The sequence below is a fragment of the Peromyscus leucopus genome, chromosome 2 (genome assembly GCF_004664715.2).
Source record: "Peromyscus leucopus breed LL Stock chromosome 2, UCI_PerLeu_2.1, whole genome shotgun sequence".
Classification (NCBI taxonomy): Eukaryota; Metazoa; Chordata; class Mammalia; order Rodentia; family Cricetidae; genus Peromyscus; species Peromyscus leucopus.
Genome location: NC_051064.1, coordinates 121186200 through 121205311, shown reverse-complemented (window position 1 = coordinate 121205311; position 19112 = coordinate 121186200). Strand labels below are relative to the sequence as shown.

Below are 19112 nucleotides of genomic sequence, written 5' to 3'. Positions count from 1 at the left end.
CCAATGAAGTAACTTTGTAGGTGGGTAGAACTTAATAAAAGATGTGACCATCTAGGATTTGGTCTCTTCCCTCTTCACCCGGGACTATGAGGCAGTAATCTGGGTGCATTTGCTCTGCTGACCCAAAAAAAATCACCCTTGGTAGTCTGTTCCATAGGTAGGTGGCAATGAAGAGCTGTGGAGTTAGCCAAAATCATTTTGACTCTTTAACTCTTTAGAAATCATATTCTCCTCTATCAACTACTTTTTAAAAAGGCAAAGGAGATTGAAGATAACAGCTCAGTGGCAGACTGCTTACCTAGCATTGAACAAGACCCTAAATTCAATCCCTAGAAATACACACACTCCTCTTTCAAAGTTCAAAGTTACCATAGGCTGAGCAATTCTATTTATAGACATATATATCTCCAAGGCAATTTATATATTCCTATAAAAATTTGTGCTTAAACATTCCATAGCATTTGGCTATTCATAATTAAAGAACAAATTACTATCAGCTAATGAACAGGAAACAAAATATGTATCAGTATAGCAATGACAACATATGTAACATATTATTGCACCATAGAATGACATCTTTTTATGTATTACAATATAGATGAGCTTTTGAAAGCCTGTGCTAAGTGAAAAATTCATACACAAAATGCCACATATTATATGATTCCATTTACACAAACAGTACAGAATAACCAAACTCTTATCTAGGACATAACAGTAGATAACACTGTTGTTGCCAGGAGACCAGGTGTGGAGGACAGCAGGTAAGGAGTGGTTGCTAAGGTTTCTTTGACTACTGTTACTTTTACCTTTTCAATGAATCAATCAATCCATTTCTTCCATAGTTTAAAAAAAAAGAAAGAAAGAAAAGAAAATTTTAAAAAATGAACTAGTAATATGGTCCTGCAAACCTGGCACCCTTGTTCAATCCCCAGACCTCACATAACTACTAACTCCACAAAAATCAGCCTCTGATCGTCACACATGTACATCTGAACATAGATAATTTTTTAAAAAGCAAGTTAAAATAAGATCTGTTTGAAACTGACTGTATCTCTAATCCAGTCTTTATGTCTATTATTTCTATCTCAACATAATTTAGGAAAAATTAGAAGAGCAAGTTCTATCCAGAACATACGTACATACATATATCCTTCAAAACTCAGTAATTAAAAAAGCAATCTAATTTAAAAACAGGCAAGGATTTCAACAGCCTTAGCTACAAAGAAGACAGGCAGATGTCTCACAAATACATAGGTATTTGGCATTATTTACAAATCAAAACCATAATCACAGCAGACAAGCTGGCTTGGGGGAGGGACGAGTCATGAAAACCTAACTACCTGAGTTTGACCCCAGAAGCCATGGTGGAAAAAGTAGGAACACCTGCACCCAGATATAACAACAGTTAAATAGTTTATAAATTTTAAACTTCTTAAAGTTCTTAAAATCCTCTAGTGCTTGTGTAGCTCCTCTGAAAAGCCCATCAGCTCATGAAAAAGCTAAACACTGACTTATCATATAATCCAGCAATTCCACTCCTAAGGATTAAAAAAAAGAAAAAGAAAAAGAAAACCTCCCTAAATATATAAATCCACAGAAAAAAACCTAAACAGAAGCTTAAATCCTAACAACAAAGAGTAAAACAATCCAGATGCCCACCAACCAATTAGTAATTGTATAGTGTATTAAATATGAAAGTACTATGTCCATCCAGTACTGATGGGCTACAACGCTTACAACTTTGAAAACATTATGCTAAAGGGGAACAAAAAAGACCAAAAAAACCCCCAAAAACCCTATAATTATATGATACCATTCCATTTATACAAAGTATCCAAAATTGGGCAAATTTGAATCAGTAATGAGACTCTTAGTTTCTAAGGGCTAGTTAAATGGAGGCTAGGGACTGGCTGTTATTGAATATGGAGTGTCTTAGAGGGGGAGGAACAAGTTCTAAAATTAGATTGCAGTGCTGTTTGCACCTGTGAGTACACTAAAACACACTGGATTTTACACTTTAAATGGATGAACTATCTCATGAGTGAATTGTATCCCATCATATCTGTTTAGAGGGGAGATTCAGCAGCCACACACGTTTTTATTCTGTCAAGTTCCTGCTCTTTCCTATATAGTACTTGCCCCAAGATCCAAAGCTAGAACAGAACAAAGTAGTAAGGCAATGACATCATTAGAAAGCAACTCTCCTCCTAACAATCACTTTCAAATTGATAACCCCTTGATCCATTCAACAGTGTGTTCTGAGGTCTCCACTATTTCCAAACCCATATCTATTCACTAAACAATGATACACATACAGCCCATTACAAAAGTTCATACAAGTGGGAGGGGAGAGTTGGTGGATATGATCAATGTATACATATATGAAATTGGTCAAAGAATTAAAATAATTTTTTAAGGTTCATAAATCTTAAGAAAAAAAAAAAAAAACAGAAGAAAGCCACCACTATTTCCTATGGATCAACTACATAGTATATATCCCTCTCCTGAAACAAAACAAGACAAAGATGAGTTGGGGGAAGGGAGCAACCACTGGCTTCAGCTTTTTAAGATTAAGAGCACGGAAGTTTAAAACTGGCCTCTTCCCTCTTGCTTCAAACCATGGTCTTAAATCAGGTGGTAAACACAAAGGAGAGAGAGGACTTCTTGGCCAAACACAACAGAGTTGTTCTAACTTCTTCCAAACCCCAAACCTTACTTCCTGCAATTATCTAACCAGATCACAGACCCCCTCTTCAAACCAAATCATAACCACGCAAAGAGCAGGATTCTATTTTTGGGTCTGTCGTTAACTCACTGATAATCCTGAAGCTCCAGTCTTTCTCCTCTGCTCAGTAACTTAACCACAACATCCGGACCCAAAAATCAAATCATGTGATCCAATAAAAAGACCTTTTTTCCCCTCTAATTTATATATTTATTTTCATGGAAAATGTTACAACAGTAAATTAAATCATGTTATTTGTTCGAATCACCTTTATTGATATACATGAAATATTCAGAATCTAAAAAACTATCCACTCCCATTATATTAAGCCCTTCCATTTTAATTACTATTAAAGGTATTCATTAAACAAAGATAGAATTGGCTTTCAGAAAGCTCAAGGGTTCCGAGCTTTAAATATGAGCTCAGTTATATTTAGAAAACTAACATGCCATTTCTCTGGATCCTGTATCTTTATCTTGGGCATTGGATTCATGTGCTTTGCCTAGTGTAATTCAAAGCAAGAGTCTATCATACCCTTGAAAAATAAAATGAACCTATCAGAACTTTCTGAATGTCAAGAGGAATAAATGCTGCAATATACCCCAAATGACAGGAAGCTATGGTCTTCAATACTAGAATTAATGAAAATAAAAATTACCTCCCTGCTACCTAAAATCAGTCTAAAAACCACTGCTGACTTTTTTTTTTTTTTTTTTTTTTTTTAAGTTTTTCAAGACAGTGTTTCTCTGTGTATCACTGGCTGCCCTGGAACTCACAAAGATCACCTACCTCTGCCTCCCTAGCACTGGAATAAAAGGCATGTGCCACCACTGCCCGGCTATCATTTCTATCCCATTCCTAGAAATCCTAATTCATTAATGCTGGGTGTCTGTCAATTAAAAGTTCTATCAGGTGATATATAAGTTAATTCAGGCATAGGGCAAAGTTATCAGAAAGGTTTCACATCATTTTCAAGAAATTCTGCTCAACCAACAGTGGCTGCCTGAGGTCAATTCTGAACAGAACCAAAAGGTAATAGATACCCACAGCTAAAGTGATGGAAAAGCAGTTGACATAAAAACTGTATACCTGTCATCCCTGATCTGAACCACTGAATGAACAAGAGATCCAGATCAGGACATTCTCTTTGAAGTGGCAGAAACTCTGGATTCAGGGAAGGTAGAAACAGGCTGGGCGCATCAACTGTGATTCTCTGAGTACTCATAATTAGTTTTAGAATCACACACAAATATATTTTTTTCTTCTCAAAGATGTTTGTGAACTCGTTGAAGAAAGTTAATAAAATGCATAGTATACACTTGGTTTTAGTTCCATTCAAAAAAGGTAGTACAATTCACTGAGAACTGGATGACAGTGCAGTGGAAGAGTATATGCTTAGCCATGTATGAGGCTAAGGGTCCAATCCCTCAGCACTACAGTAACAATAAAAGTAAATTAAAGTGGTTTTAAAAACAGCCAGTAGACCCATAAGTGACAGACCAGACCAAAAAGGGTATAATTTAGATTCATTCAAGAGACAATCAATCATGGGTTTCTGATTCAGGACATGATTAAAGGGATGTTTTCAGATGATTCTAAAACAGGGCATGATGATGGCACAGGCCTGTTATCCTATCACTTGGGAGGTAGAGGTAGGAGGATCAGAAGTTCATGGTGGTCCCGGGCTCTATACTGAGTTCAAAGTTATCCTGGACTACATGAAACTGAGGGCAAAAAAATCTACCCTGTACTCCTTGTTTCACTATGCATGTGTCTCTGCTACCAGAATGCTAGTTCCTAGTGGGTTAATCCATGTCAAATAACGTCCATCTACCTCCAATGCCTGGCATATGTTTTATACTTAATGTCCCAAAACACTTGAAATGATGAAAAAAAAAAAAGTTATATGTTCCAAAAGCAATATAAAAGAATTTTTGTATAAAAGACAGATAAAGGAACCAAAGGAGTCAAAGTCTGACAAAAAGTAAAACGGAGGAAGCTCAGGCATATTGACTCATACCTAAAATGATGTCATTTGGAGGCTGAAGCAAAAGGATACTTCAAGGCTAGCCTGGGCTACACAGCAAGTACTAGCTCAGTATCTGTGTTTCTTTCCCTGAAGGTGTGATAACACCCAGACAAAAGCAACTTAAGAGAGAAGTCTTATGGTTCAAGACACAGTCCCGCATAGTGGGAAAGTCAGGGTGACAGAGCCTAAAGCAGCTGGTCACATGGCATTCACAATCAGAAAGCAGAGAGCATGAATGAGTACTAACTACTTCTTACTCAGTCCCAGGGTTCCAGTGTCACCCAAATAACAGCATCAAGATAAACCCACACACAAAGGCATGCACAGAGGCCCATTTCCTCATCAGCAAATTCTAGATGGTTAGGTTGACAATTAATGCTATAACCACCACAGACTGCCTGGGCTACATAGAGTGAGAACCCTGTCTCAAAAATCAAAAAGGAAGTGAGCTATGATTGAGATAAATTTTTTTAAAAAGGAAACACACACACACAACTAAATGCAATGTATGGACTTTGCCTAGATCTTAATTCAACTAAAAGCCAGTCATAAAGGGCATTTTAAAGTAATCAGGAATTTGGTTATGCACTGGAAATCAAAAGATATCCACGACATGCTGTCAATTTAAGTTAGAGGGGAACTCTCCCACACCCAGAGAAATGACTAAGTAGTTAATTAAAGCAATTCTGTGCAACCATGAAGACCAGAGTTTGAATCCACAGAACCCACATAAAACTCAGGCAGGCCTAACAGGCACCCCATCTATAATTCCAGTTCATATGAGGAGACAACAGGATCTCCCTCAGGCAAAACTATGGGACAGCACTGGGTTCCAATGAAAGACCCTACCTTAATGAATAAGGAGAATGATTAAGGAATACTCAATGTCAACCTTGGTCGTCTATTCATACACATATACATATGTGCATACAACACACACACACAAATTTATATACATACACAGGCACCCCACATACATACACAAGGAGAAAACAGAAAATACCATCCATTTTGTTAAAGACAATAATGGCACATATAATAATATATGAGTCTAGCATGACTGCACATGCCTTTAATCCCAGCAGAGGCAGATGGATCTCCTTAATTTGAGGCCAGCCTGGTCTATATATCAAGTTCCAGGACAGCCAGGGCTATATAGTGAGACCCTGTCTCAAAAAAATATTAGTAATAAGAAAATAAAAATAAAAAATAACATCAGTACAAAAGAAAACAAGACACTTGAGGTATATAACAAAAAAAACCCTCAATTTTTGAACCTCAATAGATAAAATCATTTTATTTTCTATACTGGGGTTGGGCGAGAGAATGGAAGGTTAAACTCAAGACCCCACATGTTTGATAGGCATTCTTTCACTAAGCTATCCCCTAAGACCTCTTATTACCTTTTATGTTGAGACAGGAGCTCATTAAATTGCCCAAGCTGGCCTTGAACTCATTCTGTAGCCCTTAAATGCATGATCCTATTGCCTTAGCCTCTCAAGCAGCTGTAATTACAGACCCCACTTATATTTTATATACTTCTGCATAGAATCAATAGAGCAGATAGACTCTTTGGGTATTTTTTATTCAACTCCAGCATTTGCACAATTAATTATTTTTCTTTTCCTAAATTTCAGGAAGCAAAAATGAATGACTATTATTCCTAAGAAAATAGTATATATATTCATTCAAAAGAAAATAGGTACTCATTTGATAGCTCTACTAAAAAGAATTCTCTATGAATTTACTCAAAGAAGTTCTTGTAAATCAATATGGGAACTAAATATGAGCCAGGGTAGTGCCTCAGCTACTAGAAAGAAGTAAATAGTCTCAGGCTTCATTAGAAAGCTAGATTCCAGACCAAGAAAGTTAACAGCTTCATAAACTCTTCACTTAGTTCACACCGAGTACTATGTTGTTTGAGCAGGTTGTTTTGAGCTGAGTGTTCACAGGGAAAGATTCATAATACAAGTGAGAAGATTAGAAACCAGAAGTCCATGGTCTGTGGTGGCACACACCTTTGATTCCAGAACTAGAGGGAAGAGGGAAGTGGATCTTTATGATTTGAGGTCAGCCTAGCCTACAATCCAAGTTTTAGGGCAGTCAAGGCTGTGTAGTAAGACTGTCTTCATTTAAAACAAAAAAAGGAAACCATGTCAAGTGGTAAATCACTGAAGAAGCTAAGAAGCTAGGTCTATTAAGCTTGGAGAAGAAAACATTTTCCAGGTTTGCAACTCACTTCTAATATACAGACTGAGCATATTATTTGCCTGAGGCTTCGCAACTGTTAGTGAGTATTCAAAAAAGTGAGAAAAACATTACATTTTTTTCTACTCCAAAAGACATCAAAAATTTCAGTAACCTTAACTACTTTGGAATGTGCATGAAAAGGTATTTAGTATTTCTCCAAATGTGACAATTTATTGATTTCTAACAATTATTTGCCACGCTTCAAGTACTGAGGAAACAACAGTGAACATTTTTAATATCCTTGTCTTGGCAAGGATCGGCAGTCCTTTTAATTTCACTGTGGCAAAAGTTAGCCACTGGGCAAGAAAGTGCCCTCACATCAACTGCTGACAGTATGCTGTCCAAAATGGACAAGATACACAGTTTGGGAAGCTTCTTTTCCTCTAATTTCCACTGTGCCTCATCTTTTACGTTTCTGGTTATTCTCTCAGCCTAAAATGCCCGCATCTCATCTCATTTCAAATACTACCTATTCTAAGAAACTTTCTTCATCAGTAGAAACAAAGCCATTACTTTCTGGTAAACCCATAGATCTTTATCCACACCTGTCATTGAGAACAATGCCTCTGAGCTGCCATTTGACAATGCCTTACATACACTGCATCAAAATACCTGTTGAAATAATAATTTTTAAATACTTGAAGGGTTCTCTTGTGAAAGAAGGCAGACTACAGGCTCCACTGTTCCACAGAGGAAAAAGAGATTGGTTAGAAGTACATTTTGCTTCGGTTAAAGCCTACATAAAACAAACAAGCTACCTTTTTTCCCTGCTAGCATTCAATCACTATGTACAACAGGCTGACCTCAAATCTACAGCAAACCTTTTGCCTCTGCCTCCCTTCCTGAGTGCTGGGAATACAGGTGTGTACCATGCCTTATTTATTAGACTACCACTGAATGCAGGCTTGGGAAGAGAAGCTAAATGGCCATATCCTAAGTCTTTTAATAGGAAAGTTCACTGGCCTGAATGATAAATTCAATATTCTAGGAACTACAATTTATTTATTCATCATACCAGCTAAAAGGGTAACTTGATACACACTATTTAAAACAATATTAAAATTCTTAAAATTAAAATGAAACACAAAATGCCTTCTTAAGTACTATTTGACTGAATATGTAAGAATGCCTACATGTTCTGCACAGTAAGTACAGAAGATATAAGCATTGAAGAACCTCCACATGGAGTTTACTTTCACTGTGGCAAAAGTTAGCCACTGGGCAAGAAAGTGCCCTCAACATCAACTGCTGACAGTATGCTGTCCAAAATGGACAAGCAGGACAGACGGACAGACACACAGACACACGGACGGACACGGGGACACACGGACGGACACGGGGACACACACACACACACACACACACACACACACACACACACACACACACGGACTGCCGATCCTTGCCAAGACAAGTGTGGTTGCAGTTTTGGCAACAAGCACCCTCTGAGGCCAGGGCAATATGGCACCATCGCCAAAGTGCCTTTGTAATTCAGAAATGGTACAGTGCCTCTTCCTTCGAAAGCAGCTGTGAACTGATGGCTCCTGGTGTGCAGTGGAACAGTAGCTGAAACCGTTATTCTTGGAAGAGTAACTAGCCTGACAGTCTGGTCTCTCAATAGTAGACTGGCATTTAATAAAGGAGATAAAGTCACCTGCAAGCCAAGAAGAATAGAAAGCCAAATTCCAAAAACACCAGCAATTTCCAGAATTTAAAATCCTGAATCATGACATGACACTGGCGGAATTCAAGTTTACCTGATAAATGGAATACTCGCACCGAAGCTGTAGGCCTTGCATATATCCTGCTTCACAAATGAGTCTGTCAGTGGATATGCTAAGCCTGTAGGCCGAAAATGATGCCCCAACATTGCAGAGTAACCTCGGATGACTGTCCAGGCAGCTGGCTGTTTATGTCATAATTCACATTTTTTGGAAGTCGCTTGTTTGCACTTCCTGTTTTACTAGGTAATTATTTTTAAGGTATTATTTCCTTCTCAGGTCTCTGAGGGAGTTGAAGATTAGATAGTTTTCTTTGTTAAGAAATTCAGAAAAGGACTGGAGAGATGTCTCAGAGTTTAAGAGCACTGACTGCTCTTCCAGAGGTCCTGAGTTCAATTCCCAGCAACCACATGGTGACTCACAACCTGAAATGAAATCTGATGACCTCTTTTGGCCTGCAGTCATACATGCTATATATGTAATAAATAAATAAATCTTTAAAAAAGTTATCTTCTCGATGATAATTTCCTTAGTGTTTGAATCCTTAGGACTGTGTGCATGTGTGCTTTATATTCCTTAAAAAGAAAGAAAGAAAGGAAGAAAGAAAGGAAGGAAGGAAGGAAGGAAGGAAGGAAGGAAGGAAGGAAGGAAGGAAGGAAGGAAGAAAGAAAGAAAGAAAGAAAGAAAGAAAGAAAGAAAGAAAGAAAGAAAGAAAGAAAGAAAGAAAGAAAGAAAGAAAGAAAGAAAGAAAGAAAGAAAGAAAGAAAAGTAAGTCACTAAAAGGTGCAAAGTATATAAATTTGAAGCCCATCATAAGATAGTTTTCTGTTGGTAATACAAGATAGGACAGAAAGTGAATTAGGTACATTCTGGACTCACCATAGGTGACAATAGGGTAACCCATAAAGTCTACCGACAAGAATTATTTTTAATAATCCAATAGTACCCCAAAATCTAGAATGTAAACAATAACCTAGTTCTATCATACTATAACCTCTTCCCAAACTTGTTCTCTGTAAGCAAACAAAATGTGAAACCACTACTGAAAGCCAGAAGTTTTACCTACTACTACATTCCTCTCACAAATCTCACAGTAAAGATTAGAAACTAAGGTCTATTGATGGTTTAAAAGGTCAGGTCAGGTCTCAACCTTAGGCAAGAGCTGATTCCAATTTCTGGGGTTTTTTAATACATACATTAGCACTAAACTCTTCTAATCAATCAGAATACCCATCTGAATTTAATCCTATCCCACTAACAGTACTTTTACTGACTAGAAAGTCAGTTGACAGCTCTTTGCTTTGCACTCCAGGTGAAAATTTTGACTGAAAGTTGTGGAAGTCAGTTCTCTCCTTCTACCATATGGGTTCCGAGAACCAAATTCAGGTCATCAAGCTTGGCAACAAGCACCTTTAACCAACCAAGCTACCTCACCAGTCTTTTTTTTTTTTTTTTTTCAAGATTTTATTCATGTATGCATCTGTGTGAGTGTATGGAAACATGTGTACACAGGTTTGTGACTTGCCAGAAGAGAGTGTTGAATTCCTTGGAGTTGGGAGTAAAGGCATTTGCAGAATATCTGGCTTGTTATATAGGTGCTGGAATCCAAACTCCAGTCCTCATAACTACACAGCAAGCATTCCTAATCTCTGAGCTATTTGCTAGCTAAGACTATATTCTAATAGTTCCTCTAATTGTACTTCATAAGTCTGAATCTGTCATAAAGTATTTCATTCAGTGAAGATAGAAAATAAAGACAATGTAGTATTAGTATAGATCCAATCACACCAAAACAGAATCATGTTAGATTTACGGTAAAATTCTTAAAGCAACCCAAGTAGCCTAGAAAGTATTAGAAACTGGGTCTACGAAGGGTGTCAGAGTAAAAATTTTTATCTTATTGTAGTATTAAAGTTTGGCACCATAAGTCATTTCTTTTGACCTGATTGTACAAGAGTATTCATCAGTTTGAAAAACATCGAGTTCTCATATGTCAAATAGAATAGCAACCAAAGGTACCTAACAGCAAAAGGTTACTTAAAATAAGTAGAGTGAGTGCCATTGTTATAAATATAAGTACAACATCTGGTTCCTTGCAACAAAGCTATTTCCATTTCCCAACAGATGGCCCACAGTAATAATGTTTTGCTGATCTAGTTATAACAAATTCTATTAAATCAAAAATCCTGTACAACGGATGCCTTTCCCAATTTCAGTATAAGTCAATCTCTATAGCCAAAACATTGTACTTTGGTTCCTTTTTATACACTGAAATACAGTTATGCCAATTAAGATAGTCGAAAATTTTCAAAATTATTATGAAATGCCACTGTGATGTTTTCCTGAGTTTTGAGGAGAAAGAGGTAGAGTGCCTCCCTGTTGGACTCTTCAAAGTGGAAGCAAAATCTGAGTTCAGAGAAAACTGCAGACAGAGGGACAAAGTTTCTGCATAGCAACAAAGAGGGAAGCTACCGGGCAGAAAACACCAACAGTGAAGAGTACTTAGTATGTAGTTTCTAGTAAGAAGCTGTTAGAACAGACAAAACAACACACACTGATGTCTAAGCATCTACCTTATTTTAGGTCCACATTAAAAGAAAGGTTCATGCAATGTCAAGTCCTTTTCACTGCTTCTCCAACTATATTCGAAATCCAATCTTTATATTCCAATCATGCTCTTCTTTGAAATGTTACCTTTTATTAATTCATAATCAGTAAGCAAAACAGTACAGTGATTAAATCCGAGTTTGAAATTAGACTATGAAAACTTCAAAACTTGGTTCTTTCCATTCCTATCTATGTACCCTTAAGAAAGTTATTTCACCTTAAAGTGTCTATTTCCTCATCTGTGAAAATCTGATAATAAAATCTACTACTTAGGGACTGTAGTAAGGATCGTATATTGAATGTATTCTGAATACTTCTTTGCTAAAATAAGATCTCAAAATGTTAGTGTAGTTATTACTAACATTACCTACTGTCATCATATTCAATACCATTCAAGTTCTAGGAGGAAGGGCAGAAATATAAAATGACTTGTCTAAACAGAACAAACAAGCAACAAAATTCTGCTAAGTCTTCACTTTGAGTCCCCAAGAGTCCTCACGAAAATTCAGTAATTCCCAGGTTGGATGTGGTGGCTCATACCTATACTATATCCCATACTAATGAGGGAGAGGCAGAAAATAGCTTCAAGTTCAAAGCAACACAGCATTTGTAACCAAAAAATGAAATTATTTCTCCAAGTGATATAGATTTCCAAGTTCCCTTGACTCTTCAGAAATTTACACAGGGATCTTTTAACTATTCGTTTTTTTTGTTTTTCTTTCTTTCTCTCTCTCTCTCTTTTTTGGGAAATAGGTTTCTTTATGTAGTCCTGATTGTTCTGAAACCCTCTGTGTAGATCAGGCAGGCTTCAAACTCCAAGATTCCCTTGCTTCCGCCTCCTTCATCACCACCGTGCACCGAAGGATCACACTGTTTCACACCGACAGTCTCTTGTATCTGACTTCTTTCTTGTTTAAGGGTTGTTGATGTAGGAGATAAAGAATAATAGAAATGGAAAGAAGAAAAAAAAAGGAAAGAAAAAAGAAAAAAAATTAACAAAGATGACATCTGCTCCAGCACTTCAAGTGCAATCCTGGGCAGGTCATCTAACAAGACGTCCCAAAGATGTTTTCCCTACACTGAAGTTTGCTGTGTGATCAAATGAGATAATGAATGAGAAAATATACATACACCATAAAAGCTCTACACATGTTCCAGGACCAACCATGGCTTACTCAGCTTGGGATCTCTAATGCCTAGTAGAGCACGATAGGCGCAAAGCTACACAGAGAAACCCTGTCTCAAAAAACCAAAAAAAAGGGCTGGAGAGATGGCTCAGCCGTTAAAGGCTAGGCTCACAACCAAAAATAATATAAGAGTTCGGTTCCCAGCACCCACGGCTGTCTCTCCAGCCACCAAAAAAAAAAAAAAAAAAAAAAAAAAAAAAGAGTTGGTAGAATGAAGACTAGATGACAATGATGAAGGGCTTAAATGAGTTAAGACTAGATAAAAATATATCCATACTGTAGAATATCTGGCAATGAAACACTGACCTACTACATCAACAACCCTTAAACAAGAAAGAAGTCAGACACAAGAGACTGTCGGTGTGAAACAGTGTGATCCTTCGGTGCACGGTGGTGATAAAGGAGGCGGAAGCAAGGGAATCTTGGAGTTTGAAGCCTGCCTGATCTACACAGAGGGTTTCAGAACAATCAGGACTACATAAAGAAACCTATTTCCAAAAGAGAGAGAGAGGGAGGGAGGGAGGGAGGGAGGGAGGGAGGGAGGGAGGGAGGGAGGGAGGGAGGGAGAAAGACAAAAGAATAGTTAAAAGTAAAAAGTAACTATCTTGAGAACACTAGTTTCTTTTTCTTTTTTTGTTTTGTTTTTTGTTTCTCCAGATAGGTTTTCTCTGTGTAACTCTGGTGTCCTGAAACTTGCTCTGTAGACCACGCTGGTCTCCAACTCAGAAATCCTCCTGCCTCTGCCTCCTAAGTGCTGGGATTAAAGGTATGCAATAACACCACCCGGCTTGGAACACTAGTTTCTTTTTTTGAAGACAAACTCATTTTTTGACAATTGAGTAACTCTGATATGATCAATAATAATACCAGAGGAAACTTTAGGAGAAAATACTAAAATATTACCATACCAACATAAAATCTCTACAGAACCTGTGAAAACATAATTTGTCAATCTGTTACTTTCCTTTCAAAGTTCCTTCTGGTCTGGTTCAATGTCTTCGCATTAAGGTCGCTGTCCATGAATTTTAAAACTAAATTAAATATTGTCAACAATCCTACCCTTTAGAAAATCTTCCTATTCTTGGCCTCTAAGGCAGAAACTACTTGCTGGTTCCTCTCAGAATGCTTCGTTTTCCTCTTAGCCTACTGTAAAACCCCAAGTTCTGCAGAGTCCCCACTGTCCTACAACCCTCCTGACAAGTGTCAGTGCTTTCCTACCACTTCCAGGCCACCACTGCAAATGTGTGTCTCATAGGACCACCCACCATAAATGATGATTCAATGCACAGTTAGGACCCTGCTAAGTCATTTAATGATTCCAAAACGTAAGACAGAGACCTAATAAAATAACTTAAAAATATGTAAAAAGCTTACAATAATTCCAGGAATGCTATAAGCATTCAGTAAATGTTATTTACTTTCACAACCAGTTTCTTATATCAGACCACCATCTTATTCCTAAAACTTTCCAAGAATATTCTAGTCAGTTTTCCCATTTCCTGCACACTCAGCTGACACAGAAACCTTTCTTGGATACAATATACATCATTTCACTGTCTTGAGAAAGTACTATGGCACCCTACCAAACCAAATCCTCTATCCTTGATGATCCTCAACCAATGTACCCTAGCCAAACATATAAGTACATATATTTATCCACCAATAAATGCTCTGTGACCATCAAGCTACTTGGTATCATGCCACTTTTCTGCCTTTACAAGTCCCTTTAATCTCTTGAATAAGCCTCTTCACCATTGGAAATTCCTTTTTCACACCACTTACTTGGTTGCGTTATTTCAAATGGAAAGACTGTTTAGTACACATGATGTATAAGGCTGCTCCTCCAAAGGTAGAGACAACGTCCACTCCTTTTTCAGACACCCATTATTTTAGTCCTTGTGTGTCTTTATGTATCTTACTTCACAGCATGGTACTTTACACAAGTATACAAATGCTGACAGCCTTACTATAAAAATGTGCCTCAGAATGTATCAGAACAACATTCTATTTTCACAGCCCCACCCAAAGTTAGCATAATGAAAGCAGAATCTGTATTTAAATACTTTTATTCTACATAAAAGGAAAAGGAAGAATATGCTCACTCTTGTATCAGATAAAAAAGGGAAAAGGCACTATTAAAAATACATTTTAAAGCCGGGCGGTGGTGGCGCACGCCTTTAATCCCAGCAATTGGGAGGCAGAGCCAGGCGGATCTTTGTGAGTTCGAGGCCAGCCTGGTCTACACAGCAAGATCCAGGACAGGCACCAAAACTACACAGAGAAACCCTGTCTCGAAAGAAAAAAAAATGCATTTTGAGACTACAATGTAGCCAGTTATAATAGTGACAGGGTATGTGATCCCAGTACTTGGGAGGTGAAGGCATGATCAAGAGTTCAAAGCCAGTCCTCACCACACCGACTTAGAAGTCAGCTTGATCTATATAAAACTGTCTAAAATTGAAAAATAAATAAATAATAAAGGAAAAGCTTTAGTGTGAAAAACAAGAGAATACTAGAAATTTTCACAAGAATGACTTCAAAACAGTTAAGTTTCATTTTACCCCAACTAATAAACTGAAAGCCAAAATAAACATCTTGACCTCGTCCACAAAACATTTAATAAAGGCATGAGAAACTGCTCAGCAGCAGCAGAGAACAAGATTCATCTCAATTCCAAACAAAACCAAACAAGAATCAGCAACCTCCAAGCTCATCTAAAAACTCAAAAATTCAACCACATCTACACCCCTTCCTAACATAAAGATGGGGATCACTTGGCCTGAAAAAAAGGGGGGGGGGGGCAGTTATCGTTTTCTCTATAAATACATGCTATGGTTTAAAAGGAATAAAAAGCCTGTCAGTGCTACTGGAAAGAGAGCAATCTGTGGTCTCCAAAGAGCAAAACATAGCCAAGATGGAAACCTTAACCTGGAAGAGACAGCTATTAAAGGGAAAATAAAACAAAACGAACAATACCCACATGTTTCAAAACCAGTGTTAAACAGAGCCCAATAGTACCTAGTGCATTTTAGAAAAGTGGAATAAAAGAACTTTCAGTACAGCCAAGTGGAACCTAATCCACCTGCCAAAGAAAACCTATGTATACAACTAACGCCCAAAGAACATGCATGCACGAGTTCTCACTGGGGAATAAAACACAAGGAAAAAATAAAGACAAACAGTGAAAAGCGAAAAGAAGCCCACCAATCTCGAGCTTCCTGACACGACTCATTCAGGGAATCTGGCAACCACCAGAGCACTGCACCAACACAGAATGGAAAACATTAGGCCACAGAGACACGTAAAGTAGAATAGAGAAAGGAAAACTGTGCACATCAACACATCAGTAGCAAGTGCTTGCTCTCTGGGGGATTAAGCGGTAGAGAAAAGAACAAGAGCTCCTGGGGTGGAAAAGATGTCAATGAACTAAGGTCTGGTATGTCCCCTACTGGTCTCAATTTCGTAAGAGTACAACTCTTGATTCTCCCATAAAACAGTCATTCTCAGCAAAACAAACTGACCTTAACACCTTCCACGCTGCCCGGAAGAAATCACGGGGTGGGGGCTGTAAAGCATGGGGGGAGGGAGCCATCCCGCTAACTCCCTCTTGACCAACTGCAAAAATGGAGGGAGTGGGAGGGACGGGACACTACCACGTGGGCAGGATGCAACACACGCAGGACAGCAGCAACACGTCCGCATGCGAAGGCTGCCTTTGCCCCAATGCCAGAGAAGGACGCGACGACAGGATGGGCGAGAAGGCGGGACCCTCGCCCGAGCCTCCTCACCCCCGCAGGGCACCCCCGACCCCGCAGAGCACTGGCCGCCGTCCGGGCAGAAAAACGCCCGGAGCGCGAAGAGAGGACGCCGCATCGCTCCGGGAACCGGACGAGCCCGGGCCAGGCGCCGGTCACCGAGAGCACGACTGTCGCGGTCCTCCGCCTCCCCGGCATCCGCGGCGCGGGCCCACCTGGGGGAGGGGCAGGCGCCAGCGGCGTTGGGCTGAGGGGCAGCGGCAGCTGAGGAGCTGCGCCCCGGGGGACGGAAGGCACCTCCCGCCCGGCCCGGCCCGGCCCGGCCCGGCCCGGCGCCCACCGCGGGCCACGGGGAGCGTGCGCGGAGGGGAGCGAGCGCCGCTCGCCCAGGGCAGCCCCCGCCCGCGTCCCAGGAGATGCCCCAGCCCCGCCTCCCCGCCAGCCGCCCCAGCCCGGACGAGACCCTGGCGACGCTTGCTCACCTCAGGCTGCGCAGGCCGGAACGGCCCGGCCGAGCCCCCGGCCGCTGCGTGCGTCTCCGTTCCCCGCGAAAGGTCCCAACGGCGCCCTTAGAGAGCGGCCCAGGCCCGGAGCGGCGCCGAGAGCGGCGGCGGCGGCGGCGGCGGCAGCAGCGGCGGGAGCAGCCAACATCCGGGGCCGCGCACCCGGAACTACTTCCCGGCCCGCTCCCTCCCACCCCCTCCTCCCGCGACGTCGCAGCGCTGCCGGCCCGGCGTCCTCCGCGCGGCGGTCCGCCCCGTCGCGGCCACCACGATGTGCGAGGGATTCCTCCGCGGGGACAAGTAGTGCCCCTGGGCTCCCGCGGCTCCGCCCGCTGGCGGACGGCGGGAGCCAACAGTGGCCGGTGCGGAACGCCTGGCCGTGTTTGCGCCTCACGCTTAAGGGCGGCCGAGGCGGCCCCGGGCCCTCTCCCGGGATTCCAGCTCCTCAGAAATGTACCTCGTGACCTCCGCCTTCCAACCTCTGCCACTGCGCCGCCCCGACTAGCACACAGCTTGGATTTTCCCGGCCGCCCCCGGGGCACTTTGGACCTTGCTTGCGTTCGGGGTGTCAAGAGCGGGGTTCGAGGCCCCTCCCTACCAAGGCATGTCATCTTGTCATTGCCCCTGCCGCGTCATCCTCTCCATCTCAAGTTCGCTGGCCGGGTTGTGGCTTTGCTATCAACAGGTGGAGCGTTTAGCAGGGTTGTTCGGACTTGTGGTAAACTTTGGACTTCCTTCAGTCTTCACTGATCTTACCTCTGAACTCTTAGCATTGACAACCTGCCCTATCATTTTACACTTAATGACCTTGGGAGGTAGTACTTGCTGTTGCAGATGTTGGGTTAAGTCACGTCGTACGCTCCCAGCAGCACCGAGAACAATTGTGAGCGCACAGCAGGTGCTCAGTCTTCCTACATTCGATTTTGTTAGATGGATGTCAGTGAGTTTGGTTGAATGAGAAAGCTGAGGTGTGAGAGAACTGTCCCTGACAACTTTGCTGAGCTAAGACAGCGTGAAGCCTCCCCTCCATGCCATCATCAAACACTCAACACTTTTATCTGAAGCAATGGGAATTCAAAGTATCCGTTTTTCTCCATGATACCCCCGGGTGCTTAAGATGAATGGGTGAACAAAAGGGAGGGGGGAACTATCATTCTCTCTTGGACAGAGAGAAAGGTGATAAAAATAAAAAGGAATTATGTAATATGTTAGAAAAACGTTGAATGATATAGGGGGAAAACCAGGTCAGGGCAGAGCGGTGTGGAACACTAGAAGAAGGATAGTCCTTTTAAAGAGAGCTGCCTGGGTGAGCCACATTCATAAGGCAACTTGGATCAGGGACTTGAAAGAAGTGAAGCATCCCTGTGGTGTTAGTAGTAAGTAGTGAGGCCAGGAGAGGGGAAAAACAAGGAGGGAGCGGAGTCTTGTGGGCTGTAACAGTCTCTACAGAGCTTTAAACAGAAGTTGAGTGCTCTGCTTAGAGTACAGGGTAGGAAGTCAGAGTTGACATTGTCCAGGGACAAGGTGACATCTGGAGTAGGCTTTCTTTTGGGCCACCAACCAGCTCCCAAATTATGACTTAGAGACATAATCAGTTATGGATGCTCAGCACTATTTTATGCTGGTCCCAGTAGCCTTATAACTTGATTTAACCTGTTTCTCTTTGTCTACATTTTGCCTCAGGGCTTCTTGTCTGCCTTTCCTTCTCTATGTCCTCCTTATCTTGCTTCCTCTGGCTGGCTGGCGACTGCCTGGCTGGCCCCGGGGGGTCACCCTCCCTTTCTCCCCAGTTCTCTTCTCTCTCTCTAGCCTGGATTCCTCCTACTACTTATTCTCTCTGCCCCTCGGCCCTGCCTATCCCACTACTGGCTAGCTATTGGCCCTTCAGCTGTTTATTAGTCCAGTCAGGTGCCTTAGGCAGGCAAGGTGAAACAGCAACACATCTTTACAGAGTTAAACAAATGTAACATACCTTTACATAGTTAAATGTTCTGCAACATATGGCCTAGACTAGGGCTGTACTGTGCAGGAAAATAAGATATAGGCTGTCTACTTTTAAGAATTCAGACTAGGGGCCAGCAAGATTGCTGCTGCAATAAAAGAGATTGCTTGCTGCACATGCCTGGTGACCAGAGTTCAATCCCTGGAACCCACATAAAAGTAGAAGAGAACCAACTCCACAGAATTGCCCTCTGACCTCCTCACACATGCTATGGCATGTGCCCATACACACACATCCCACAATAAATAATTTTAAAAAATATCTAGATGCATGTTTATATATAACTTCAGCTCTGGAGAGGATATGGAGGAGGATCATGAGTTTGAGGTCATC

At 41.0% G+C, this 19112-nt stretch overlaps 1 protein-coding gene across 6 annotated transcripts in view; it reads right to left on the bottom strand.

The window, feature by feature from the left end:
• The window catches only part of Foxj3 (forkhead box J3), a 98085-nt gene extending 81206 nt beyond the window's left edge, over nt 1-16879 (bottom strand). The window contains exon 1 of one of the 6 annotated variants that reach the window (XM_028886471.2): nt 16757-16879. Coding sequence is in view for 1 of the 6 variants with exons in the window: in XM_028886474.2 (XP_028742307.1) it covers nt 16041-16111 (71 nt within the window). In the remaining 5 variants the exon portion in view is untranslated. Of the gene's footprint in view, nt 1-16040; nt 16212-16756 lie in introns of those variants that run through there. The other 5 variants (XM_037202900.1, XM_028886469.2, XM_028886472.2 and 2 more) reach the window with 5 other exon arrangements.
• Between the last annotated feature and the right edge of the window lie 2233 nt (nt 16880-19112).